This window comes from Carassius gibelio, chromosome B5 (assembly GCF_023724105.1).
Source record: "Carassius gibelio isolate Cgi1373 ecotype wild population from Czech Republic chromosome B5, carGib1.2-hapl.c, whole genome shotgun sequence".
Classification (NCBI taxonomy): domain Eukaryota; kingdom Metazoa; phylum Chordata; class Actinopteri; order Cypriniformes; family Cyprinidae; genus Carassius; species Carassius gibelio.
This window is the reverse complement of record NC_068400.1, coordinates 33,048,671-33,075,347: the sequence shown is the minus strand read 5'-3', so window position 1 is coordinate 33,075,347 and position 26,677 is coordinate 33,048,671. Positions and strand designations below refer to the sequence as shown.

Below are 26,677 nucleotides of genomic sequence, written 5' to 3'. Positions count from 1 at the left end.
TCTCATTCTTTGTATTTCTTCATTTAACGAGAAAATGAGAAAACATTGAGTTCTAATCTGAATGAAAGTGGGATCAATGAAGTCACAATCTTTCATTATCACACACACACACAAATACACAGCTTTTTTTCCTACCTCTTATTCCTCCCACTGACATATTGTTCAATTAAATGGTGAAAAGGGAAACTGACTCATTTGACTGGCCATTTAAAACCCTCAGCTGAAGCAGCCTGAATTTTCATGGAGATGAGCTGAATTCTGTGGATGTTATGAAAATGAGCTGACCAATGTTAATGACCTTGTGAAGCATGTTCTTCATTATGGCAACTTGCCTTTTTCAGTCTAGACAGATACCATTTTAAAGGCCCTTCAGCTTACCTCCTCAGTCTTCCACACTTCTCAGAAAATCTTCCATAGTGAGCTTTTAATGCAAAAAGTAAAATAAATAAAAAGATCTGATATGCACCTGTTTTGTCTTGTACATTAAAATTACTAATTGATTAATTGCAGAAAGACAATATATTTCTCCCTTAATCCTCAAAGATCCAATATATATATAATATAAATCTTCATTTAAAGTGATTATTCCTTAAACATGTTCTGCAATATTGCAATGGTGTGCTTTCAGAGTTACAAAATTATCTTTATGAAGATTGATATTTTGGTGGTTGTAATCTGTTTTCAATCACTACATTTGTTCACATATCAATTATATGTATAATATTGCTGTGTCAATATAATTACTTATTTGGAAAATGGTTACATTTATTCCTAAAGTACTAGCAATTTAGTTAGTAAGCAGTGACCTTGTTGTATGACCTTTTTTTTATATAGCACAAATTATTGCTGCAATCCCGCTTCAGTTGCTGTTATATGCTAATTTCACATTTACATTTAGCCATTTGGCAGAAGCTTTTATCTAAAATGACTTACAAATGAGCATCACAAATGCTTTATCATGCAAGAACCAACACATACCGCTATGCCAAGTTTCAAGAGTAAACTGGAGCAGTGTAGAAGCAAGCAAGCAGAAGAGTTACCTACTTAACCATATTTTTGGGATAAATCTGTACCCAAAAGTGAAAGTTGTAAAACTAGTATAAACCAGCAGTGTATGTAGGTTAGGGTTTAGGTTAGTTTTATTGTGCTACAATGGGAATTTGAGGGTTAAAAATGATCTAAATATGTTAATGTATTAAATATTAAAAAAAAAAAAGATATGAAATGAACCGCAGATTAATGACACTATCTTGTTAAATTGATTGACAGCACAGGTTGCAAATCTAAATGTTCTTAACAAATTTTCATGAGTAAAGCACAAAAAAGAGGCACAGACTGACACATGGTCAGTCCTTCTTGTCTCCTCTGTGAAACCATCCATATTTCATCAGCTTTAACGGCAGCAGACAGCATCCTGCCTTTAATATTAGCATTTAATCCCAGAGTGTCTCCTACAGAGCTTTCTGTAGACAGAACTTAACAGACACCCTTTTCCACTCTTAAACATCTCAGAAGAAAAAAAAGAGGAGAAAAGGAAGGAAGTTTGAACTTCAAATCAGATGACAGATACGAGAGGCCCCCTGGGTTGTATTTCCATTCTGAGAATAATTTGAGAGAAAGCTCAAAGAGGAAAAGAATAGCACTCAAATCAACTGCAGTATTCTCTATACAGTCGTGTCTGCTATTCTAAATCTTTTTTTTCATGAAGGCTGTAGAAGGCTGTTTTAATTCTTTAAATACAAGTGTTCTGTGATATTCTTTATGTTTTTAATTTAGGGCACTTTGATGTTCATTTTTATGCACTACTGTTCCAAAGTTTGGATCTCCAATGTTTTTCTGAGCTATTCAGCTTTCCCATCACAATTACATTTTTCTTTATAAAAAATACAAAATATTTGTTTTAAATTGTAATATTTAACATATTACTGTATTTTTGCTTAACAGTGAACATAAGAGGCTTCATTTAAAATATTTAAACATCTCTGTGACTTTCTGTCTGTCTGTCTATAGATAAACAATTTTAAGAAGATAAGATAAAATAAGTAGATAAAAAACACCTAATAAACCATTGTTCATTCTCTGGGGGAGGGGGGGGGGTAAATCAGCCTAGCCCACCCAATTATCAGATTAGCTTCTAATTATCTTATCTGTATTAGATTACCCTCATTGTTCTGTTTAATTCATTGCTCTTCTGTCACTAGTCACTAATTCAATTGTTTATTTTTCTACTAAAGTGGAATTACTTCTCCATGGGGAGGAGCCAGATCTTGATCTGTTAATATATTCAAGCTTTCCTTTTTTCATCATTACTACACAAATTGGCTAGAATAAAAAACACTCACCTTGTAACCTAATGCTTGATAGTTTCTTGCAAAGTAATGAATTACTTCAAAGGGGATATTTGTATGGGTTTTTTTTCTTCTTTTCAGTCTGAAAGGCATTATTATATTTTTCCCCCACCAACAAAATCTGTGCTGAAGATGAAAGTTGTCCTATGAATTCAAATTTAATTTGTTCAGTCATCCATTAAATCGGCTAGCATGCTCTCTGTCTGTCTCTCTCTCTCTCTCTCTCGGTTGAGGCTGAAGAGCTGGGTGTTAAATTGGAACGCCAGGTTTGAATGAGAATGAGAGATAGAGCGCATAAAACGAGGAACACACAGTGAACTTAAGCAATCAAATAAAAAAACAAAGTTATTCAGTTTGAAATGAGGGACAAGCTCAGCTCTTCCTGATGCATTCTAATCATAAAGGCCCTCCTGGCTGTGACCCACGTAAGAGGGGAGGAAAGGAAGATGGCAGAGCGATGGAAAAAATGCATGATGTGAAAACAGGAAACGCTATTGAGAGGCAAATGTCTAGGAGGCATGGGTGAATAATTCACAGAAGCGCTGTACAAAAAGCAGAAAGTATTACTTTAAACTCTTCAAAGAAGAAAGAGAAATTAAAACGGAGAAGATTGAGAACTGAGAGTATTTCTCAATTTTCACTTAAACGTTTTGTACTTAGTCAGCAGTTTTTAGGAACTCATCAACCAAATACAGAAGAAGCAAATGAAGACTAATTAAGTGCTTGCTGCGGTTTGCACAAAGAACCACCAGTAAAGGATCTTAACCTTTCAAAGATTACGTCCATGCATCCTGCCATGTAAATATCTCAAAGAGCAACTTGCTCTTGACAATTAGGCATAGTTCAGCTGGCATTAATCAAGAAGAAATGGCAGACAATTTATTTATTTATTTTCTTTATGATCTGCATTGACTTTGAATGTCATTGCCAGAGAGTACTAGTATCCTATCCCTCTGAGCTCTTTTAATGGAAATTTGAACGCTTCTTCTATAAGAAGTTGTTTATTTCTTAATCAGTTTCTCGCTTTTTTTTTAAATGAACTTGCTTTGTAGGCATAGTGTGGTGCCATTTATGTAATTATGGTTTAGCAACCCTTTCAAAGTCGCCTCATGGCTTTTGAAATCAAACGTACTTTTAATACTAACCCATGGGGACATTCTTTCATGGCATAGGGGTTAGGGGCATGGGGTTTGAGCCAGTATGCTGAGTTGTGAAGTGGCAACATGATTAATCATGGCACAAATATGGTGAAATGACAGAACAGTTGCTTACACGATCCTGACTGAAGCAGATAAACTTCTTTGCTTTTCTGTTGAATCATACCAGGCAGCCCATCTTTGGTAACTAGCGCTATGTTAAGTGAACTGATTCTCAGCTTAAATAAGGCTAGTGTCACATGTACTGACAGCAAGATAAGCATTGTCATTTAAATAAAAAAGGTTATACTATTGCTCTTTTAAATGCTGCTTAATGTTGTCGGGTTAATAAATAAATGACTTGCTATATATTATTACTAATGTCAGAGATGTGAACTATAACTTCTGCAACATCAACAAGTTAAATGAATCTAAATGTCAGTTGAGTACCTTTATGACACCTGTGCTTAAATTAATCTTTGCATTCTTATTTTTAAAAATCCTGACATTGAGGATCAGTGTATAAATAGAGCCCGCCACAGTATAGCTCATTAGGGTCAGAGCAAACTAAATAACCTTTGCTCTTATTATTTTGCTCTACCTTTGCATAGAATCCACATATTCAAAGGTTTGAGGTCATTGTAATATTTTGAAATATTATTAAAAATGAAGACAAATGTAACATCGATTTAGAATGTAGAAATTAAAAAAATGTAGTTTATTCTTGTGATGGCAAAGCTGAAGTGTCACATGATCCTTTCAGAATTCATTCTAATATGCTGGTTTGTCACTCAAAAAACATTTCCTAACACAGTTGAAAACAGATGTGTTGCTAAATATTTTTAAGGAAACCACTATACTACTTTTTTCAGAATTTCAGAGAAAAAAAAATAGTGCTGAATAACAACTCTTAAATAACTCTTTATTTTAAAGGGTTGCTTCACCCCAAAATGAACTTTCGTTTCTGTCATTAATTCATACCTGCAAACTAGTCGCTTTTTGGCCAAATTTGCTGTTTTGAATCAACCATTGTGAAGGATAAATGCAGTGCCTCCAATAATTCAGCTAAAAGAAGATATATTAGAAGGCAGCATGATTAAGTTGCCTACTCTTTGGCACAGATTACACATCGTGAGTGTGACTGCGATGCCTTAAAATACTGTCTACAGAGGCAGCTCATTAGGTTGTAGAACACAACTTGTATGTCTCTCTCTCTCTCTCTCTAGTTCCCTCTCACTCTTTAGTGCTGGGGCTGTTATTGTTTATGATTTATGGCACATTGTTTCTCCCCCAAAATAAGTCTTTTTTTACATGATGCACAAGTATTGTGAAAACAAAAACAGGAGAGACAGAGTAGAGAGAGAGTTGAAAAAGGAAACTAGGCATAAAAAAACTGTAGAGATGTGGATGGGGAAGACAAAAGACAGAGACGCCGGGGGGGGGGGGGGGGGGGGGGGGGGGATAAAGAATATTGTACATGTACACGGAGAGAGGTGGAAGCAGAAGAACAGAGCGACATATATAACAAAAACAGAGGAGCATCGTTAGAGAGACAAAGAGACATGGAGTGGTTATTTGTTTCTCTCTTTTGTTTACTGAACTGCTCTGAATAGGAATGGACTTACCGTCCCTCCGAGAGGAGGCTTGGATGTGCTTGCAGGGACATGCTGGCCAACTCTGCTCCTTCTTTTATCTTGTTGCCCCAGAATGAAAGATTTGTGCACTCACCTCCACGCACCAGGCCATCACACCGGGCTCAAAACCCATTATCACGGACAGAGCAAGGGTCAACAGGCCAGACACTGATAAGGATGACCAAACTCTATTGCTTTCACACTAACACACAAATGCATGATCAAACCAAAACACACACTTGACGAGACGTGCAGCTGCACAAATATATGGTAAAGAAAGAAAAGCTCTGTTGTTGTCTGTTGTAGCTATCTTACGTGTGATTTTTTTTACCCCCCCGGTTCATTCCTCATTCCACACAGGGGTGTCAGAATTTTTGATAACACTTTACCATCACCTAGCCTTTTCAGACTTCTTCAAATGCAGAATGAAAAATAACTTTGTTTGAAGTATATTGGGACCTTTAGACGGATTAACCATGTGGGCAATTGAGCAAGTGCCCATGGGCAACATGCAAACTTCACACAAAAAACAAGCAGTGCATTCACAAAAGTTTTTTAGCTATGATCTAATATCAGTGAAAGTGCAATCTATTGTGGGATTCACACATACAATTATATAGGCATGAAATAAAAACCTGCTGCTCACACTGTATGTGTGAATCCCACAATAGATTATGCATGGAAAGACAGATTACATCAGGGGTTCTCAACTTGGGCCCTCAAGATCCACGTTTTGCTCCAACCTTGATTAAACTCTCCTGATAGTAACTCTATAGTAATCCCAAATACCATGATTAGCTTGTTTAGGTGTGGCACTAAACAGGAAAATGGATCTCACAGACCTGAGTTGAGAACCCTCGTAATACAGCATTCAAACTGTTAGCACACTTTTCAGTTTCACATGCCATTCACAGAAATAAAAACGCTTTGCTCAACGCTTTGTTCAAACTTATATCTTATCTTGGTTATTAAATTAAACAAATGTTTATTAAATTATATATAGTTTCGTTACCTATAGCTGCAACAGTTCCCTGTTTCTTAAATGTATTATTTTAGTTGCATACATTTTCAGAAATTATAACAGACTTTAATATAAAAGTTGGTTCACAATTTATCAGAGTGCACTGCAAAAAGTTGAAACCTGCATTTTAAATAATTTTTCCTACTTAACCTCAGGTTACTTTAGTCATAGTAGTTCATGTTTTTGAGTTTAATAAGAAAATAATAATAATTAAATTCCCCTCTCTCTTTCTAGGACTGGGTGACAGCTACTGATATCCTCATCTCTTTGGACAGACTGAATACTTTTGGAGATGAGTTCTTCAAAGATCCCAAAGTGCTTCGTTCATATTTTTATGCTGTATCTGATTTTTCCGTGGGAGGCAGGTAAATAAAAACACAGCTATGTAGATGTGTCTTTTAGCTGTCATTGATGTTGTGTTGGCAGATATATACTGATGAAGAGAAAAGGGTAAGCAAGCAAATGAAGGAAAATGGCAATAGACGGAGTGATGAATAGAACAATTAGAAAGAGAAAGAGCTCTAAATATCAAGGGGGACTGGGCTTTAGTAAGAGAGAGAGAGAGTTTTGCCAGCCATGTGATCTACATTCTACCTCATCAGTGTATTTGTAATATAAACAGGATGTGGAAGAGACAGTGTTTGCCTATTTGTGTTTGTCACCATCTGTATATTGTTTGTGTCTGTGTTTGAGTTTGTTCATGTCTGATTTTTTTTTTTTTTTTGCCAGCAGCTCACATATCAAAAGCGTCTTTTTATCTTTTCTCTGATTATTTGGTTTAACAATAAACTGCACAAATTTGCTAATGCTACAGTAGTTATCCGGCAAAGTTGGTAAAAATATACATCACTTGCTAATCTAATTTCCTGCCAAACTTATGGCAATAATAATAAATGCAGTATCTACTCTGTGCTCAGAATGCGTTTCTACTTAATATATCTGACAGTTCTGATCAACTCTTCCAGTTCTATATGAACTTCCATGCCCCTGTAGCATATCGTAATTTGCTTTGTATTTTGGTGTAATTTGGTTTTAAATTCAACCATCTGGCTCATTTGTTCCTCCCGTCCCAGTATGCCACATCCTGAGTTTTTTTTTAGGTAAAGGGAATTTTTTATGAATGTCCACAGAGACAATGAGCCTTAGAAGTATGCTAATGTTCTCTCAACTGTTTTGCAGGTGCAAGTGTAATGGCCATGCCAGTGACTGTTTCTCCAATGAAGAGGGACGTTTGGTGTGTGCTTGTGAACACAACACTGCAGGGGTTGACTGTCAGCATTGTGCCCCTTTCTACCAGGACCGGCCATGGGCACGGGCCACTGCCGATTCAGCCAACCAGTGTGTGAGTAAGTATGGCCTGATTCTTTATCTGTTTAAGTAGATTCACCCTCAACCTGAGAGAACTGAGAAGCCAGGAGTGGCATGAAGGTCAAGGCTATAAAACGGCTGGACCATTACACGGCGTCACAAATGTCGTGCATTGAAACACAGGACAAGAAGGCCTTGTTTATGCCATACTTCTAGTGGAATGAGCCCTGACCCCCAATGGAGAGGGGAGATCAGAGGACCCATAAGATGTATTGATAGAATCCACTATACAACTGCTGAGGGTCTGCTTGTTTGCAGGAAGACCCTTCTAATAAGTACTGTAACAAACAAATAACTGGTCCGACTTCCTCTACAGGGCAGTTCTGTGGACGTATGTGTCCAGTAGGGATGGGTACACTTATCTATATACATAACTGGATCGTTCATCGCGTTCTAAACTGCCAACAGACAGTGAAGCTACCGGAAATGTTCTATCCGCCATCTTACTAATCCCTACCAGCAGAGAGCACCACTGAGTTACATTCAAACCGCTGACCTGAAATCACCCGATTTGAAGCAAATCAGTCAATCTTTACTTCAGATGTTATCTGCAGTGTTTACGGTCTTTTGAGGCAGTATAAGCGATATATTCAAATAATTTAGGTGGGTGTGTCTGCTGCGCACTGACAACAAAGGTAACTGATCCAACACAAAATATAGCCTATTTCATTATGAACATAATTTTTCAGGAATTATTAAACATAAACGTATTAGTATCGGAAATGGATTTGAATATATTACAATGAATAATACAATTATGTTGTTAATATTGCTCTATAATGAAATTAAAAGCTTAATATACTATCTTAGAAATAAAGCTTTATGTCTTCAAATCCTTGCTGTATAACATTAGTCAGTTATTTCTCTGAATAAATTCAAATTTCAGAATGAGCACTTTGCCGTTTGTTTTATATGTTGAGGTTGTGTCAGTCTGATGTTTATCGTGTTCATGATGTTCGCTACTGTAATGAACGTAGCTTTAAGTAGGGGAAATTCCCGACATTTAACAAATAACCATTTACATGCTTTGCATAGGTGTTTGCATTGTAATAATGTACAGAAATACTTAAAATTGATAAACGCTGACTTGTTAGGTAATGATGTTTTTTCATTAAAATCATACAATTTCCTATTAATTCAATAAAATGTTTACACACACTAGGGATTACCAATATGGCGGCGTGGCGGCTTCACTTTCATGATGTCATGAGCAATCCAGTTCTATATTAAAGATCAGTGGATGGGTATCATTTACCTTTTATTGATACCAATACAGATACTGCATACCAATACCGATACTTATCTTATCGATACAGTTATCGATATTTGGTGCTAAAAGATATTACGTTTTTGAAAATTTCAAGTTATTTTATTACTGATTAAACAAAAATTATTAAAGTTATAGTTATGATATTTAAAGTTTAAAGCATTCAATTAAAACGAGCTGACTATCACACAGAGAACACACAATCATGCTGGATACACAGGCACATTTCACAAGATCTGCATTTTACATTGCATGATTAATTTAACAGTGTTTTTCATTTTACTAGTTATAGTAATAAATTATCTTTAATCCATTTTCTATGTTTTGAAGCAACATGTAAATTTAAATCAGTCAGCAGAAACTGAAGTTTTAGCTGAGGGCCCATCTGAGCATCTGTGCATTGTTTGGAGTACCAGAGAAATAGAAATTAATTTAGCTTTTATGAGTCTCCACATCTGCATTATATATATAATGCTTCAAACTTCATTAAACATGAATTCTGTTGGAGACTGCAGAGTTTTACTTTCTCAAATTAAATTTCAAATGAAGTTGTTTAAAAAGTGAATTTGTTGCCTCTTGCAATTCATTGGGTGTGATTGAATTGGCTTGATTTACTCAGTTTAACTGAACTGATTTAATTAAAACAAATAATGAAAGTGTGGCACATTCTCTATCTAAAATGTACTGTAGGTCAATTTCGTGTAACCATTTACCTTAAAAGAAGTTTGTTAAATCAAAAGAAGTTAACTTTGCATGTTATACAGTACAATGTCATCTCCGTATGAAGTTACCGTTATCATCAGTATTATCATAGCAATATCTTGGATATCTTTCGCTCACTTTATCTGCACTGTATTTACAGCACAATCTTACAAAAAAGAATGCTCACATCATTTAGTAATTCAATGAAACTACACCATTTAGCCTTTTAGCACAATAACTAAGAAAGTTTTGTTCGTGTAATGTGTTGTGTGCGTGTGTGCTGTCATGCATCTCTGCTAAATACTTTAGGGGGGTGCTGTAATTGGTTATTTTGACAAACCCATAAGGCGAAAAAAGCCATGTTAATTATTTTCATTCTGTATTCCACTAAGCTCCACGTTGCTTTAATTAACTCTCTGTTTCAGTGGTCAACAGATGGGTTTCTGTTGGTAATTGTTGTTCCTTCTCATCAAAGTGGATTTAATGAATAAACAAGTTTCTGGTTGCAAAAGCAGGACTCTCTGTTGGTGAGGAGGTGGAGTCAACCGTTGATGAAGTCTGTGCATGGTTGCTTCGCAAAGTTTTTCGTCACAGACTCTGCCAAGTTTATCATTTGCATGGCAGATTCTGAAAGCTTCCACCATATGTCTCTCTTGTAATTCTTCAAACAGATGGACATAGGATGTCTTTTTTACCCTCCAATCTGAAAGTATAAGAAAAAAAGATGAAAATCTAGCTTGCAAACAGCACAAAACCCTTGTTTTGCTTCTCAAGAATGTTCTCGTACGGTTTGTTGCTGTTTGATACCATGGCTTTATTTATATATGGAATTTCTTTGTTAAATTGCAGTGCTCTACTTTGCATGACTAAATATTTGATTTAATTAGGACTACCTAGAAATGTATTATGTCTACACTAAAATTTTCATATTTACTAAAACATTGTAAAACCATCCATAATTAGAAAATACTACCAATTGCACCTAATTTTGTTTCCATTTTCTTCAGTCTGTTTTGATGACTTTGAACACAGTAGTTTCACAGTAATATGCATTTATCTCTCTTGCTCTCTCTAACTGTCACTAGTGGCACTGAACAGAATTGCAAAAATAATGATTTCAGAGGTTTTCAAACAGGTTTCCTGAACTCTGCCCATCTGTCATTGTTCAACAAACATATAATCCTGCCCCAGGTTCACACCATTTTTTGTATTTACATAGTTTACATAATTTACATTTTTTGTATTTAAATTGTTGCAAGTCATTGCTGTGCTTGGAAGTATGCAATCAATGCCAAAGCCACTGTAAAGTTTATAATAACGTTTATGTTTGATGAAGCCAAGCTTCAATCACATTATCTAGTTTTTCTGTTTCTGTTTCAGTATCTCCAGAGAGCCACATATTGTACACTACCATTCAAAAGCTTTGGTGCAGTTTTGAAAGAAGGGTTTAAAAAAAGTCAAAGTAAAAAAAGAATGATAACATTTTAAAAAGAGTATAAAATAAAAAATTCTATTTTAGTTCGTTTTAAAATGTAATATATTCCTATGAATTCTCAAGCAGCCATTACTTAGTCTTTGGTGTCACATGATATTTTAATATGCTTATTTGCTCATCAAGAAATACTTATTATCACAATAAAAACAGTTGTTTTCTGCATATTTAATATTTTCGTGGAAACCGTGGTAAAATTTGTTTTCAGAATTGTTTGAATATTAAGAACAGCATTACAATGTAATGGTCTTTACTTTCACTGAAGGCATCTTTGATGAATAAAAGTATTATTTAGAATGCTAAAATCCTTTTAAAATGCTAGTTTGTTTTAGAGAAATCTTTGAAAATTTTGTTTACTTATAGTTGTCTGTGCTCATTAGGAAAGTATTTTAATGTAAAAGAAATTGAGATTGAATTCATTTAAATACGCATTTCTCCCTTTCCTCAGCACATTTCCTTTATTGTAATAGCATGCATTCCTTTTTTCAGTGGCAGCTCGAGAAACTGTGTCCCATTAGAAAGTGATAATGTGATGGTTATTGCAGAGTCAATAGACTGACGGAGCTGTAATAAAACGAGTAATGTCCCACAATGCCCCCCTAGGTAGCGGCATGCATAAAAAGCTGACATTGTGCGTTCTGGTTTGATGATATGTTGAGAACTAGGGGCCTGTGGCGGGGGAGCTTATTAGGCGTGTGTGCCTAATAGGTGTGTGTGATCTAAAGCCTACTGAAACTGAACACACTTATGTGAATTTGACCGAAAGCTTTAGAAGAGAAGCTTTAACAACAACTGCTATTTTTAATCAGTTTTATTTGTTTTTCTTCTTGTTTTTCTTCTCGTTCCATCCTTATACGTTCCTCCACATCTTTCTCTTGTTTCTCAGGGTGTAACTGCAGTGGTCTTGCTGATGAATGTGTGTTTGATGCAGAGCAGTACCGAAGCACAGGAAGTGGGGGGCGCTGTGTTGGCTGCAGGGAAAACACAGCTGGCCCTCACTGTGAGAGATGCAAAGAGAACTTCTTTAGATCCTTACCGCAGCGGACCTGCCAGAACTGTAACTGTAATGCAATGGGTGAGATATACTTACATACTCAACAAACCAATTGTGCATCAGTCACACTCATTTACACTTTCACTACTATCTTCTATCAACCCATGTAATCGGTCTTGAATCTCATAAACTCAAAATGCAAATGAACATATATGCATACAAATATACAGCTCTGAAGTGACTATGCAGCAAAAAAAAAAAAGTCTCTCACACACTCAAATTCAAACATGGATTTTCTTTTTATTATAAGAAATACTAACAAGACTACAGGTGATGGAAAAAGTATATTTAAAATATATTAAATATTCTGCCTATTGGTTTAATATTTACATTTTAATTTGCATTCGGATATTGCATTATTAATGGATTTAAATTCCCAGAATGCAAGGGGAAAAAAAGCATGCACTTTTTAAATTATTTGTTGCTGTTTAATACACGCTAATCTTGTTCGTCTTGTATCTGAAATATCTGATTTTGCTTCAGGTGACAAAAATGTGTGTATAAGATATGTTCAAATTAGCATTTATTAACCTTTACTGACTGAATTTTTAGATAAGGAAATGATTCTTTAATGCAGCTGAAACTATCCATGTACTCATTAAAAAACCTAAAGGCTATGAATGTCTGTCAAAGCCTGTCTTCTCGCTCTCTCTGTCTCTCTCCAGGCTCTGTGAGTTTGCAGTGTGATGCAGAGGGAGTGTGTGTGTGCTTGCCAGGTGTGTCTGGTGTGAAGTGTGACATCTGCAAGTCAGGTTTCCACTCTCTCGGCCCTGGTGGATGCAGGTAATGAGAGCAAGAATATCCTTACCAAGAATTCATCTAACCAGATAAACATTTGATTCGTGCATGCAGAATTCTGCCAAAATATCTGACAAGTACATTTGAAAACTGATGTCAAGCAGAATTAAGCCAATATACTTCATACTAACCTTTGCAACAGAACAATACTGTGAAACAAATTAAAGTTAATTGAAGTAAACCACAAATAAAACACTTTCTAGCCACATCTAGCCTTAAAAAGACAGTACACCATTGCAGACTGTGAAAGATTCAATAAGGGAGAACAACCTTAACACGATGTAGAACCAGCACACACAGGAAAACATGTCTTCTACTAGAGGAAAGATTCTGTCTAAATCTTGTACTATATCATGTCAAAAGAAAAATATATAAAAACATTGTGATATCATAGTGCTTGTTTGTAAAAGTATGAGGAAATAGTTAATTTACAACATTATAAATATATTTATTGACATTGAAAAAAAATTACATTTTAACTATACATTTGTGCGTTTAAATTTCCATGTAACAGAGAGAACAGGAACAAAACAAAATCAAAGGAAGGAATAACTTCTCAGTGTTTTACATTAATATACAGTATTACTTCAGTCTTCTATCAACACATTTCCAACTCCACATTTTGAAACTCTATCAAAAAAAGTTGTAGTATGTGTGTGTGTGTGTGTGTGTGTGTGTGTGTGTGTGTGTGTGTGTGTGTGTGTGTGTGTGTGTGTGTGTGTGGGTGTGTGTGTGTGTGTGTGTGTGGGTGTGTGTGTGTGTGTGTGTGTGTGTGTATTAGGTATATATCTGGTGCAAAAAATACTTTTTCCAAATAATTTTGTTTGAATAATACATATATTTATAAATGTATATTACACTTAATCTGCTTCAGGATATAACTGAATTAAAAAAGTAAAGGTGGCTGTGGAATGTGAATACCAAGGATCTTCTCTATCATCCTGTTCACACCTTTCCAAAAAGTTTCTTCACACTCCTATATACAATGGTATAGCAGACCTTTAAACTCCCTGTATCTTCAGCAAGTGTCAGGGACATCCAGCTGAAAATCCTCCTTTAGACCTGATCTCCGGGCTTCCAACTTATAGTTTAAAGAGTCATTTGATCCTGACCCCAGCGTATTGTGTTATGATGAAATTGAACCTTTACTAAAACAATTTCTTTTTTTCCCCTTTCCAAGACAATGATGGCTTAGTAAGGGAATTATTTTGTGATTTGAATATGACATTTCTTATTTGTAAATACTTAAAGAAATGTTTTGTGGGAATATTGTATTTGTTAACTACAGTTCCTTTTCGGGAACTCGAGCTGCGTCGAAAAACGCTTTGGGGAACGTCCCTGACGAGACCGACTCTGAATATCGTGTGCAATCTGTCCAATGGACGGGCGTGACGTCACGGAGCGGGGTGACGTAGCGACCAGGAAGCTATATAAGCACGTGCCGTGCAGCTGGCTTCAGCTTCGCTCTGTCAGCAAGCGCTCTGTGTGTGCATGTCAAAAGTCTGTCCCGTTGGTCTTATTTATTGTTGTCTGTCCCTAGCCATAAAAAGATCGCTAAACAGCTCAATATGCCAAAGGTTAAGCAAAAGACCAAACATATAAAGGGCGATTCCAAGCCACGTTACAGATTGTGTGTTCCTCCCTGCCCTCGCTACATCACGAGCGGGGATACACACAATCTGTGCGTGGCTTGCCTGGGATCGAAGCACGCTGAGTCGGCTCTCGAGGGGGCCGACTGTCCGCATTGCGAGCGATTGCCAATGCGGACGCTTCGATCCCGGAGGGCTCTCTTCGAGGAGGGAGCCTTCACCAGCGTTCCTTGCGGTGCTGGCCCCGCTTCTGCCGAGGCAGAGCGGCTGCTGCACTCGTGGGGTTCGCAGGTGGATCTGTCAGAGGGAATGGAGACGGGCCAGTCCTTATCTCCTTCCTCATCTGCCAGATCAGGCACCCAAACCCTGGGTTCGGAAGCACGCTCGTCGGTTTCTTCCCCCCAGGGTGAGGGATCAGCTCTTCGCCTCTCTTCCTTGAGGAGGTTGATGTGGAGACTGTTGCTGGGGATTCGCCACCCCTGTCGCCCCAGTATGAGGAGCTTTTGGAGGTGGTTACACGCGCAGTTGATAGATTAAAAATCGAATGGCCTGCAGAGAAACATACTGAGCCGCAGAAAAGCAAGCTAGATGAACGCTTTCTGCGGCCGAGGCAACCACCTCCACGCCGGAGTCTACCATTTTTTCCCGATCTCCATGATGAGTTATCGAGATCGTGGAAGCACCCGTATTCGACCCGCCTCTTTGGCCCCGATTCACTATATTACGGCAACGTGATGGGGCTGGGAGAGCGGGGTTATAGGACGTTGCCACGGGTTGAACAGACGCTCGCGAGCTATCTGTCACCCGGCTCGGCATCGTCCTTAAAGGCTCCGGCGTTGCCCACTAAGCCGCTGCGAGTTACATCATCGCTTGTGGGCAAGGGTTATGTGGCAGCAGGTCAGGCTGGGGCTTGCCTTCATACTATGGCAGTCCTTCAAGCTTATCAGGCCGACCTGCTGGGAGATATCGATGAGGGAGAGGGGATTAAGTCAGAAGATATTGAAGAACTCAGAAAGACCACTGATCTCTCCCTCCGCGCCACTAAAGAGACCGCTCGCGCGATTGGGCGGTCTATGGCAGCCTTAGTGGCCGCGGAGAGGCATTTGTGGCTGACCCTGTCTGAGATAAAAGAAAGAGACAGGGTCTGCCTTCTGGACGCCCCGCTTCAAGCCTCGGGCCTGTTTGGCGACACAGTCAACACTGTCGTCGACAGGTTCCAGGAGGCACGCAAACAGGCGGCGGCGTTCCAGAATTTCCTCCCTCGTCGCTCTCGTGGTGCATCTGGGCAGGAGATCACCACGCCACATACCGGCTCCTCATACCGGGAAGCGCAAAAACAGAGTGTCGCCGCTCGTGTTCCCCCACGTCGGGACCGAGTGCCTCAGCGACGCCCTGAGTCGGGGACTTCCAAAGCTAAAAGGCCAGATTTAAGAACAGTTATCGAGGCCCGGAAGTCCTCGACGAAAAGACCCTGACGCCAGGGTCCAGAGGGTAGCCCCTACTGGGGTAGAGCGCGGTCCACCTCAGCATGCGGTGCCCGCCTCACCTCAGTGCCCTCAGGAGGTAGGTCTGCCAACCCTGCCAGAGCTTCAGGGTGCAGGGGCCTCCAGCGAGCGCTGCTCCCAGTTATTTCCGCCCGTGAGCGCAGCGGAGCCGGGATGCTCGCCGCCCCTTCGGGGGCCTCTTACACCAGAGGTCAGTCTCGAGAGACTGATTCCCTTAGTAGACTATTTAGCAGCGTGGAAGCTACTGCCAAATGTATCTCATTGGGTCCTGCGTACAATAGAAAAAGGCTATTGCATTCAGTTTGGTCATCCACCACCGAAGTTCAACGGGGTTACACCGACTGTGGTCGGCCCCCGGCAGGCTCTGGTTATGGAACAAGAAGTGAATACCCTATTAAGGAAGGAGGCCATCGAGGTGGTCCCTCCTCTAGACAGGGAATCCGGATTTTACAGCCGGTATTTCATAGTTCCAAAGAAGGATGGGGGGTTGCGTCCGATCATAGACTTACGTCACCTGAACCGCTCAGTTATGTCACTGAAGTTCAAAATGCTCACTGTCAAGCAGGTTGTAGCTCAAATCAGATCCGAGGACTGGTTTGTCACCATAGATCTCAAAGACGCATACTTCCACATATCCATCCTTCCACAACACAGGAAGTATCTGAGGTTCGCTTTCGGGGGCAAAGCTTATCAATATCGAGTACTTCCCTTCGGCCTTGCACTCTCACCCCGCACGTTCACGAAATGTGTAGATGCGGCTCTGGTATCCCTCCGTATGCAGGGCATCCGCATTCTAAATTATATCGACGATTGGTTGATCCTAGCTCAATCAGAGCAGATGGCGGTTTGACATCGAGATGTCGTTCTCGCACACATGGGGGAGCTGGGTTTGAGACTAAATGCCAAGAAGAGTGTACTTTCTCCAGTTCAGAGAACCACCTATCTAGGCGTAGTGTGGGATTCGACCACGATGCAGGCACGTCTGTCTCCTGCTCGGATCGAGTCAATCCTCACATCAGTCGAGAGAGTCAAAGAAGGCCAGTCACTCACTGTCAAACAATTCCAGAGATTGTTAGGGCTGATGGCAGCTGCGTCCAACGTGATACCTTTTGGCCTGCTGCACATGAGACCCGTACAGTGGTGGCTCAAGTCCAAGGGCTTTTCCCTGAGGGGAAATCCACTTCGAGTTATCAAGGTCACGCGGCGATGCCTTCGTGCCTTAGACATATGGAAGAAACCTTGGTTCTTGAATCAGAGCCCGGTGCTGGGAGCTCTTTGTCGCCGTGTAACGCTAGCAACAGACGCGTCCCTCACCGGTTGGGGTGCGGTCATGAGTGGCCACCCTGCCCGCGGTCTGTGGAGTGGTCGCCATCTGACATGGCACATCAATTGCCTAGAGATGTTAGCAGTCTATCGAGCATTAAAATATTTCCTCCCAGACCTGAGAGGTCACCATGTGTTGGTGCGCACCGAAAACACATCAGTGGCTCTTATATCAATCACCAGGGGGGTCTGCGCTCACGCCCCTTGTACAAGCTGGCATACCAGATCCTTCTCTGGTCCCAGGGCAAACTCCTCTCGATCAGAGCAGTGTATATTCCTGGGAGATTGAATGTGGGAGCAGACATACTGTCGAGGCAGAGGCCGAGGCCCGGGGAATGGATGCTTCACCCCGAGGTGGTGAAGCAGATATGGAGAGTGTTTGGCAAAGCTCAGGTGGACCTCTTTGCGACTCAAGAGACATTGCAATGTCCCCTCTGGTTCTCTCTAGTTCATCCAGCTCCTCTGGGACTGGACGCTATGGCACAGACCTGGCCGAGGCTTCGTCTGTACGCATTTCCCCCTATCGCTCTGCTCCCGGGAGTTCTGGCGAGAGTATGCCGGGACGGGGTCCGTCTTCTATTAGTAGCCCCATTCTGGCCGGGCCAAGTATGGTTCTCAGATCTAGTCTCGCTCCTCGACGGCTCTCCGTGGGAGATACCGATCAGGACAGACCTACTCTCACAGGCGCAGGGCACGATAATTCACCCTCGCCCGGAGTCGTTCAAGCTGTGGGTGTGGCCCCTGAGGGGGCACAACTGTTAGCAGCTGGTCTCTCAACTGAGGTTGTTGAGACCCTACTCCAATCCAGAGCTCCCTCTACGAGGAAACTGTACGCCCTGAAGTGGTCATTCTTCACTTCATGGTGCAGAGATCACCACCTTGACCCTGTTAACTGCCCAGTTGGTACAGTTCTGGAGTTCTTACAAGCTAGGCTCTCTGCGGGGTTATCCCACTCCACCTTAAAGGTGTACGTGGCGGCCATAGCTGCTTTCCATGTCCCTTTCAATGATCAGTCAGTGGGTAGGCACCCCCTAGTTACACGTTTCCTCCGAGGTGCACTGAGGCTGAGACCTCCAGTACGGTCCTGTATTCCCCCATGGGATTTGGTTGTGGTTCTAGAGGCTCTTTGTAAAGCTCCATTCGAGCCAATACAAGATATCTCAGATAGACATCTGACACTTAAAACTGCCCTGCTACTGGCAATCACCTCGCTAAAAAGAGTTGGAGATCTCCAGGCCCTTTCGGTGGCCCCTACCTATTTAGACTTTGCCCCTGGTATGGCCAAAGCATTCTTATACCCTTGTGCGGGTTATGTTCCAAAGGTTCCCTCTGTTACACCACAACCTATCGTACTGCAGGCCTTTTGTCCTCCTCCCTTTCGGGAGCCAGACCAAGAGAAGCTAAACTGTATGTGTCCAGTGCGAGCACTGAACGCATACGTCCACAGAGCTGCCCTGTGGAGAAAGTCTGACCAATTGCTTGTTTGCTACGGTCCTACTAACAAGGGTTCTCCTGCCACCAAGCAGACCCTTAGTCGTTGGATAGTCGAGGCTATCAACGTCTCCTATGAGTCCTCTGGTCTTCCCCCTCCTTTGGGGGCCAAGGCTCACTCTACTCGGGGTATGGCGGCCTCCAAGGCCTTCTCAGCAGGTGTGTCCCTCTTGGACATCTGCAACGCTGCGGGGTGGTCCACGCCCTCTACATTTGTCAGATTCTACGATCTTGATATGCGAGCCACTCCGGGCTCTTCTGTTCTCTCGTCCTAAGCTGTGCTCTTCGGATACACACTAGGCAGGGCTTTGGTAGTCTGGCAGCGTTGGTATATCGTTCCCCAAAGCGTTTTTCGACGCAGCTCGAGTTCCCGAAAAGGAACGCCTCAAGGTTACGTATGTAACCCTAGTTCCTTGAGGGAACGAGACGCTGCGTCGCAGAGCCATACTCCCGGCACCCCTGCCGGCGCTTGCTTCCCTACTCGAAGCTGAAGCCAGCTGCACGGCACGTGCTTATATAGCTTCCTGGTCGCTACGTCACCCCGCTCCGTGACGTCACGCCCGTCCATTGGACAGATTGCACACGATATTCAGAGTCGGTCTCGTCAGGGACGTTCCCCAAAGCGTTTTTCGACGCAGCGTCTCGTTCCCTCAAGGAACTAGGGTTACATACGTAACCTTGAGGCGTTTTTATGAACTATGAACTTTTTTACAGTTCATGTGATACCATACAGCAATCACATTTATAACTATAGGGTTAGAAACCTTTTTTGTTTTTGTTTTTTTGTAAGATCTTTTAATTCTGATTTATATAAACAAATTTAGAGGCAGGCCAGATTGGATTGCAACTGGTTCCATATCCACCCAAGGTGGGCAGTCCTTAATAAAATACAACCTATAAAGCAGTCCAATAATACCAACAAATAAAATAGCCCAATAATACCAATCTAAATTAGGACACTGTACACCTCCTCTATCATATGATATAAAATATAAAAGTGTCAGGCAGACTGAAATATCTGTCATTTGAAATAAATTTTGTTAATTTTGAAATTTATGTGGCAGCAGAGGAAAGTAATGGTTGTCTGTGATTTTTAATTTATTCTTTATATTAAATGTATTGTTTTAGAATCTGTTACAGTGGTACAGTTACTTAACATTGCATCTGTTATTTTAATTATTTGAAGAAGAAAAAAAACATTTCAGTATTGAGCTGTGTAAAGATTATATCCTCCTGAGAAGATTTGCATTTTGCATATTTTGCTTATTCAGTGACGCAAATAATGGTGTTATGCAGAAGAAAACACAGGAGAAAGACAAACGACAAACTAAAATTTTATACACCACTACACTTTCATGTGGCCCATGTGGGTCACTGTTTTCGGGTGCAAATTATTTGGTTCACTGGAGCGAAACGTGAAAGAAAAAAGATGAAATGGGAGAGAAACGAGAGGAGGGAGGTTACTTGTCAGATAGGAGAATTATGGGTAATGGCGAGCCAGGTAAAACCATGGTTTCAGGCCATCTAGCAGATCATAGTGAGATTAAAAAAAAAAAAGTTTACACCCAACAGAGCAGCTCTGACCTGAGGCCGTCAACCAACTGAGATGTGGCTCTCTCATCTGTGTGTGTGTGTGTGTGTGTGTGTGTGTGTTTAAACAGGTTGTGTGAGTGTGAAAACAGGGGCAGTGTAGGAGTATGTTCAACAGAAGACGGACACTGCCATTGCAAGACTAATGTGGAGGGTCAGTCCTGCAACAGGTGAACTACTGCTTCTCACCCTTGCATATCATCGCTAATTACTTATAGATTTACTTTATTACTTACACAGTTAGTTCATCCAAAAATTTTAATTATCATTTACTTACCCTCATGTTGGTCCAAACCTGTATGAGTTTGTTTCTTCCGCTGTACACAGAAGGTATTTTGAAGACACTGAATAACTAAACAGTTTTTCTGTGTTTCAAACAGAATTATCATTTTTGTGTGAACTATTCCTTTAATGAGCTTCCTATTAGGTCACATCATAAACACACACAAAAATAACTCTAGTTATAATAAATCAATGGAGAAATGCTCATTTGCACTGCAAACTCAAATAAGCACCACATTTTTCAGATCTTTACATAAATTGTTTTGATAAATGTGGGGAAACTTAAACAAAACAGTGTAGTATATGTCTGCTTTATGTGCATTATAGGTGTAAACCAGGCTCTTTCAACCTCCAACTGGAAAACCCAGATGGCTGTAAAAAATGCTTTTGCTTTGGACACTCCCTCGCCTGTTCGTCCTCCAATCAGTACATGGCAATTAATATTACTTCAGACTTCCTAGAAGGTGATTTATCAAACATTTACACTGTTTTGACATGATTTACATTCTGAACATAAGTGTTCTCAATTCCCGCCTCCTACTGCAATCAGACACTTCTTTCCTCACTCACTTTATCAGAACTTTTGGTATTATTTTCCAGGTAATAGTCAAGATATATAGTGGGGTCCAAGAGAACTGAGAACACATTAAAAAAAGTTTAAAATCAGATTTCAGGTTTTGGTTTTCTTTTTCATTTTTTTTTAATAAGAGAAAAAATCTATGGTGCCAAATGAATTATAACATTTTTTAGATCGTCCAAACTGAATGATCAAACTTGTGATATTGATCATGTGACTCTTTGTATAGATGGTCAAGATACACCTTGGATCATCTAAAATTAAATTATTTTGCTCAACATCACCATCAAGCTTTGCACAAACATTATTTTTTAGTGTAAAGCAAAAGAGAGACAAACCGAATGCATACACATTCTGGGTTTAACATTTTCAGTTTAATATTGTATTATGCTGATTCAATTTGTTAAGAACATTTCTGTCTTAAAATCACAATGGAAGCACCTTCACCGATAATCTTAGACTTTGTTGTGTGTACTCTGTGTTCAGATCCAGATGGCTGGAAGGGTGTGTTCACCAGAGGGCATGAACAGTCCCTCATCTGGAAGGAGGGAGAAGTCTATCTGTTGCCCTACAGAGAGGAGAATGGCTTCTACAAAGCACCTGGTAGGACAACAAATATACACTCCCTTTTAGAACATGTGTTGTTTCTGAAGATGTTGTCCTACTTTCAAACTATTCTAGACTAGTAACGAGATTTATAGTCTCTGTCACAATTCTTATATAGTATATTACAAAATTTTAGAACACAGAAAATGTCTTAAAACTAAACCTGTAAAATGTATTGACATATATTGACATCAAGCCTGTTCTTTTCAGAGCGACTCGACTAAGCTAAACCTACCATAGCTTGACTGTGTGTGCTAGTGTAATTTATTCAAAGCTTTCTTTTTTATGCAAACAAACAAACAGATGATAAACAATGGGCTAGAATAAGCATGCTTGGCCATAAATAGTATTTTATAGAGCAGCCTTTGAAGATAAACCAGCTGTACAGGCCAGTCCAGAGGCTAGTTTTAGTCCAGGTCCCCTGAGTGTAGGGGACAGGCGGAGGGGATTTACTCTGGTCTACACAGCAATTTACCACCACAGAGAGACACTTAGCCAGACCAACTTGGCTGCTCACTCTGGGAGAAATCCTGTTAACAGCACTTCTTAATGTCTCGCGTAGTTTTTAGATGGATTACGAGTGGCACATAGACAAATACAATGTTAGTAACGTACAACGTTATAGTACCGAATACTCTTAAAATACACAAATGTGGCTTTTTTTGCAGTATAAATTGAACCTAACCTAGCCCTAAATTGAATAGTAAGGTTTCATGTGTATCCACAAGGTCCTAATTTGCGTGTTTAGTCTCATTCATCTTTGTTTTCCCACCATCGACTGGCCACAGAGATGCAGCATTGCCCCTTTTGCAGCTCTTTGCAGCACTTGGTGCCGTTTCTCTTATCGCTGCGGCAAAGAGCTTGTTTGTGTCATTATGGCCGCACGTCTAAAATGCACCGAGATCTATTGCTCCTTCAATGTGTTTAACAATCTTATTTGCTCTCTCTGTTTTCCCACTCACTCTCATCTCGTCATTCACGTGCATTTGTTTTAGAGTACAGCCACCCTGACAACTGGAACAACACCCAAGGACTTTTTAGATTATCCTTTTCATGAACATCACTCTCTGATTTGCGGTGTGCACTTTATTTGGATCTTAAATGCTTTTTACACACCAGCGGTCTCAGGAAATTTTGATGTGAAGGAGGAATGTTTTCCTTATTAAGTCTGTCTTGATTATTGGAAGGAGTTTAATAGATGCTATGAGTGTGTGTTTGTGTGCAAATGTTTCTTCACTTGAATAGCTCTAGCTGGGCACAGCTTTGGGCGTTTGACACTGCTGAGGCTGCCATGTCAACAGAGGGGTGAGACAAGATACCATAGCCAAGCAGCCAAGCCAAGAGTTTAGCTGGCTGACTGAGCCAGACTGTGTATATGTGTGTGTGATCTCCCCAGAGGTACATCTGCTCCATGGTGAGAGGACAGAGTGGAACATTCATCATAGCTTTGAGGAGAAAACAACATGTCACACACACATGCTCACATAAACACACGTACACACCTCCCAAAAGCTGGTCGCAAGCTGTCTCGGAGTCACAAACACAGATGGAGAGGAACTGAGGTCGCTGTGAGATTAGAGTTAGAGAGGGATGGGTGTTAGAGGGAGATCTAAACGTCTCCCTTACTCGGAGAGATTCGTCCAGGTACCACATTGTGTCCATGAACAACTTGGCCAGTGCACCCTGACAGCTAACCATATGCCTGGCATAAATCTCCCTGGCAATCAGAACTCGCTGGTGAAACGTATCAAATGTGATCAACTGAGACAAGTGGCACAGATTAGGCTCAATCCTTTAATCACTGAGATTGATGTTTAAAGCTGGGGTTTAATCGTGATATCCAACCCAACTTCTCCTCCCGTATGTAAGATTGCACTGATTGTAAAATGCAAAAATATTCAATTCAATTCAATTCAATTCAAGTTTATTTGTATAGCGCTTTTTACAAAATAAATCGTTACAAAGCAACTTTACAGAAAATTATGTTTCTACAATATTTAGTAGTAGCTAGTAGTTTGTGCACATTTGACAGGATTTTAGAAAAAATAAAAATAATAATAATAATACAAGACGTAGTCAGCTAGACGATGAACTATCAATATTATTAATTAAGTTATTATATGATTCAGTCACACATTTAGCAATAATTGTTAGTTCTGTTTGTTGATTCAAGGTAGCATCATCTGGGGTCCTCTGAGGGTCAGCATCATCACTTCTCAGGTGTTCTGGATCCAGACTGGAGCTTGTTTAAAATCCTAGTTACCACGGGATGTAAATCCCGTGGCGAAACATAGAAACAAAATACAGACATCATTAGCATAGCTGCTGATCCAACAAAGTAAAATTAGTTTAACCCAAGCTAATGAATAAAAATGCAACTTTGAACAGATGCAACTACACTCACAATTAAAAAGATACATTATTCGAATGCTTGGCGAAAGAGATGTGTTTTTAATCTAGATTTAAACAGAGAGAGTGTGTCTGAACCCCGAACATTATCAGGAAGGCTATTCCAGAGTTTGGGAGCCAAATGTGAGAAAGCTCTACCTCCTTTAGTGGACTTTGCTATCCTAGGAACGACCAAAAGTCCAGCGTTTTGTGACCTTAGGGTGCGTGATGGGTTGTAACGTGGTAGAAGGCTAGTTAGGTACGCTGGAGCTAAACCATTTAGGGCCTTATAGGTAAGTAATGATAATTTGTAACTGATACGGAACTTAATAGGTAGCCAGTGCAGAGACTGTTAAATTGGGGTAATATGATCATATTTTCTTGACCTCATAAGGACTCTAGCTGCTGCATTTTGGACTACCTGTAGCTTGTTTATTGAAGAAGCAGGACAACCACCTAGAAGTGCATTACAATAGTCCAGTCTAGAGGTCATGAATGCATGAACTAGCTTTTCTGCATCAGAAACAGATAACATGTTTCGTAGCTTGGCAATGTTTCTAAGATGGAAGAATGCAGTTTTTGTAACATTGGAAATATGATTTTCAAAAGACAAATTGCTGTCTAATATAACACCCAGATTTCTGACTGTAGAGGAAGTAACAGTACATCCGTCTAGTTGCAGATTGTAATCTACAAGATTCTGTGTAGTGTTTTTTGGTCCAATAATTAGTATCTCTGTCTTATCCGAATTTAATTGGAGAAAATTGTGTGTCATCCAATCTTTTACATTTTTAACACACTCTGTTAGCTTAGATAATTGGGAAGTTTCATCTGGTCTCGTTGAGATATATAGCTGAGTATCATCAGCATAACAGTGGAAGCTAATTCCGTATTTTCTAATAATATTACCAAGGGGCAACATATATATTGAAAATAGAAGGGGACCTAGGACGGATCCTTGTGGCACTCCATATTTTACTGATGATAAATGAGATGACTCCCCATTTAAGTAAACAAAATGGTAGCGATCGGACAGGTAGGATCTAAGCCATCTTAGAGCCTGCCCTTGAATACCTGTATAGTTTTGTAATCGATCTATGAGTATGTCATGATCTATGGTGTCGAACGCAGCACTAAGATCAAGTAAGACTAGAAATGAGATGCAGCCTTGGTCTGACGCAAGGAGCAGGTCATTTGTAATTTTAACAAGTGCAGTTTCTGTGCTATGGTGGGGCCTAAAACCTGACTGAAATTCTTCATACATATCATTTTTATGCAGGAAGGTGCTCAATTGAGCAGACACAACTTTCTCTAAAATTTTAGACATAAATGGAAGATTTGAAATAGGCCTATAATTTGCCAGTACACTAGGATCTAGTTTTGGTTTCTTAATAAGAGGCTTGATAACCGCCAGCTTGAATGGTTTTGGGACGTGTCCTAAAGATAACGACGAGTTTATGATATTGAGAAGCGGTTCTTCGGCTACAGGTAACAGCTCTTTCAGTAATTTAGAGGGTACAGGATCTAATAAACATGTTGTTGGTTTAGATACAGTGATAAGTTTATTTAGCTCTTCCTGTCCTATGGTTGTAAAGCACTGCAGTTTATCTTTGGGTGCGATGGATGAAACTGAAGTGTTAGATGCTGTAGAATCTACATTCGCTATTGTATTTCTAATGTTATCTATTTTATCAGTGAAGAAATTCATAAAGTCATTACTATTTAACGTTGGTGGAATATTTGAATCAGGTGGCATCTGGTAATTTGTTAACTTAGCCACTGTGCTAAATAAAAACCTAGGATTGTTTTGGTTATTTTCAATGAGTTTGTGTATATGCTCTGCCCTAGCAGTTTTTAGAGCCTGTCTATAGCTGGACATACTGTTTTTCCATGCAATTCTAAAAACTTCTAAGTTAGTTTTTCTCCATTTGCGTTCAAGACTACGAGTTAATTTCTTGAGAGAGTGAGTATTACTGTTATACCATGGTACAGTACGTTTTTCTCTAACTTTTTTCAATTTGATTGGGGCAACAGCTTCTAATGTATTAGAGAAAATAGTGCCCATGTTGTCAGTAATTTCGTCTAATTCGTGTGTATTTTTGGGTATAATTAGCAGTTGAGATAGATCAGGCAGGTTATTTGCGAATCTTTCTTTGGTGGCTGGAACAATAGTTCTGCCCAGACGGTAACGCTGCGACATATAGTTAATATCAGTTATATGCAGCATGCACGATACAAGGAAATGGTCTGTAATATCATCACTTTGAGGTACAATATCTATAGCAGTAAGATCGATTCCATGCGATATAATTAAATCTAGTGTATGATTAAAACGATGAGTGGGCCCGGTGACATTTTGCTTGACTCCAAAGGAGTTTATTAGGTCAGTAAACGCAAGTCCTAATGTATCATTTGCATTATCAACGTGAATATTAAAATCTCCCATGATTAGCGCCTTATCAACTGTAACTAGAAGGTCTGAGAGGAAATCTGCAAATTCTTTTAG

General features: G+C 39.9%; 1 protein-coding gene across 1 annotated transcript in view; it reads left to right on the top strand.

Annotated features, from left to right (window-relative positions):
- lamc3 (laminin, gamma 3) overlaps nt 1-26,677 on the top strand; it is a 78,826-nt gene that overhangs the window by 18,636 nt on the left and 33,513 nt on the right. Inside the window, exons 3-9 of the mRNA XM_052557333.1 lie at nt 6,374-6,504; nt 7,319-7,485; nt 11,855-12,043; nt 12,688-12,805; nt 20,390-20,488; nt 20,928-21,064; nt 21,664-21,780. Coding sequence (XP_052413293.1) covers nt 6,374-6,504; nt 7,319-7,485; nt 11,855-12,043; nt 12,688-12,805; nt 20,390-20,488; nt 20,928-21,064; nt 21,664-21,780 — 958 coding nt within the window. The remainder of the gene's footprint in view (nt 1-6,373; nt 6,505-7,318; nt 7,486-11,854; nt 12,044-12,687; nt 12,806-20,389; nt 20,489-20,927; nt 21,065-21,663; nt 21,781-26,677) is intronic.